Source organism: Diaphorina citri, unplaced genomic scaffold (assembly GCF_000475195.1).
Source record: "Diaphorina citri unplaced genomic scaffold, Diaci psyllid genome assembly version 1.1 scaffold9927, whole genome shotgun sequence".
NCBI classification, from domain to species: domain Eukaryota; kingdom Metazoa; phylum Arthropoda; class Insecta; order Hemiptera; family Psyllidae; genus Diaphorina; species Diaphorina citri.
In genome coordinates, this window is record NW_007387301.1 from 1 (window position 1) to 2129 (window position 2129).

Here is a 2129-nt window from a genome sequence, read left to right on the forward strand (position 1 = left end):
CTAATGATTTGGTTATGAAGAATACGGTCGTCGTTACTGTACAATACAGACTGGGATCTTTAGGTAAGTGTCTTTAACACTTTCACTAAATTTGTGCCTATAACGGACGATTTCAAATTCCAAATATTCCTAACAAACAGATGATGAAATTTTATTGGATGATCATTAATCAACAACTGTTTCTCTATCTCTTTGATAAAGATTATTTGCAAAACTCTTTCTCTATTTATTTATCCTATGAAATTCCTTGCATAACTTTTTTTTTCCATTTCTCTAATGATCCCTTGGATAACTCTTTCTCCTCCAATGATTCCAGGTTTCCTCTCCTCCAAGCAGAAGGATCTCCCAGGTAATCACAATGTACCTATAACTTGAATCAATAAGTTAGACTATGGTATTTTTTTGACCATTTTTTTCTAGTCTCTCCACATAATTTATGATTTATGAAAACGCCACCGATTGTGTTGTTGAGTCGGACACCAGGCCTGCAATCGGCATCTGAAAGAGACAATTCCCTTTTCCTTAAGGCAGCCGTACAATGTACCTACAACTTGAATCAATAAGTTAGACTATGTTATTTTTTTGACCATTTTTTTCTAGTCTCTCCACATAATTTATGATTTATGAAAACGCCACCGATTGTGTTGTTGAGTCGGACACCAGCCCAGGTAATGTGGGTCTCTTGGACATCGCATCTGCTTTACACTGGACGCGACATTATATCCAGAACTTCGGAGGAGATCCCAACAAGATCACCACGGCCGGTCAAGGTTCGGGTGCGAGTGCTGCTATGCTGTTGTCCCTATCCAAACTCACTTCCAGTAAGTTGATCCAGAATCAAGCTATAATAGGTACAGTCTGTTTTTTTGTAACTTTGAATGCAACGTTGCCAAAACTGAAATTGTTTTTCAGATGTGCAAGTCGATCTTTTTTTTTGTCAATTTTCATTGGGGCCATTCTCGGCAAACTTGTTCGTCTACAACTCTGGAGCTTCATTTGACCCTTTGAGGCTCATCCGGAAAAAAGGTGCAATGTTAAGAATTTTCTAATCCTCAATTTCCAGGCTGGGTTCAAGGGATCGTTGCCATGAGTGGATCTGCCCTGTCTTCGTTCGCCGTCGACTATCGTCCTGAGGAATCCTACAAAAATGTAACCAGGAAGTCTACCGTATGCAGTGACATGACTGGGGTAGAACTGGTCAAATGTCTACAGGAGTTAAGTCCTGAGGAGATAGTACGTAGCGGACCAGTTCGGTTTTAGGCATGAAAAAGGTACTCGGGAAGCCATTCTAGCATTGAGAATTGTCGCAGAGGAAAGTTTAAGAGTGAAAAAGTCGCTGTACATAGCTTTCGTTGACTTACAGAAAGCTGTTTAAAATCCTGAAAGAAATTGGAATTGGAATCAAAGACAGGAAAATCATATACAACCTTTATAAAAACCAAGGTGCCAGCATAATTAATTTGAATTATGAAATTTAATAACCACGGTTCACGTAAGCAATGGGTCTACAACCAAATCCTACAGCCTCATGTTGCTTTCAGATTAGTACATTCTTGTATGTTCTTCATGCGTAAGCAATGGGTCTACAACCAAATCCTACAGCCTCATGTTGCTTTCAGATTAGTACATTCTTGTATGTTCTTCATGCATCTGTGTTTGTACAAAAGCCCTAAGTAGCTAAGTACCCAAGACTTTTCCGTATCCACATCCACACTTACTTATTTTTTTCTATCCGACATGTTCCCGAACAAGTTATCTGTAAGTAAACTTCGCGAACAAAACATATTATTCCATTCTATTGATGAATCCTCCACAGTCCAGCAACATTCAGAACGGAGGTTTTTCTATCCGACATGTTCCCGAACAAGTTGTCTGTAAGTAAACTTCGCGAACAAAACATATTATTCCATTCTATTGATGAATCCTCCACAGTCCAGCAACATTCAGAACGGAGGTTTTGTCAGCGGTTTGGCTGAGCTGTTGACACCTGGACCTGTAGTAGAGGGAGAAGACGATGAGTGGTTCCTACCTAACCTCCTCGAGAACTCTGCCATGGATCTGATAACCTCGACCAACAAGACGGACAAGATTCCCATGCTAACCGGAGTCACCAAACAGGAGACCGGCAC

The 2129-nt window shown here is 40.3% G+C and overlaps 1 protein-coding gene across 1 annotated transcript; it reads left to right on the top strand.

The window, feature by feature from the left end:
* Positions 1-6: 6 nt before the first annotated feature.
* Positions 7-2106, top strand: LOC103522645 (neuroligin-3-like; the record flags this gene model as incomplete). The annotated part of the gene is made up of 5 exons (XM_008487741.1): positions 7-63; positions 317-349; positions 669-821; positions 1064-1233; positions 1933-2106. Coding segments are annotated over exons 1-5 (579 nt in total), but the record flags the coding sequence as incomplete, so codon positions are not given.
* Between the last annotated feature and the right edge of the window lie 23 nt (positions 2107-2129).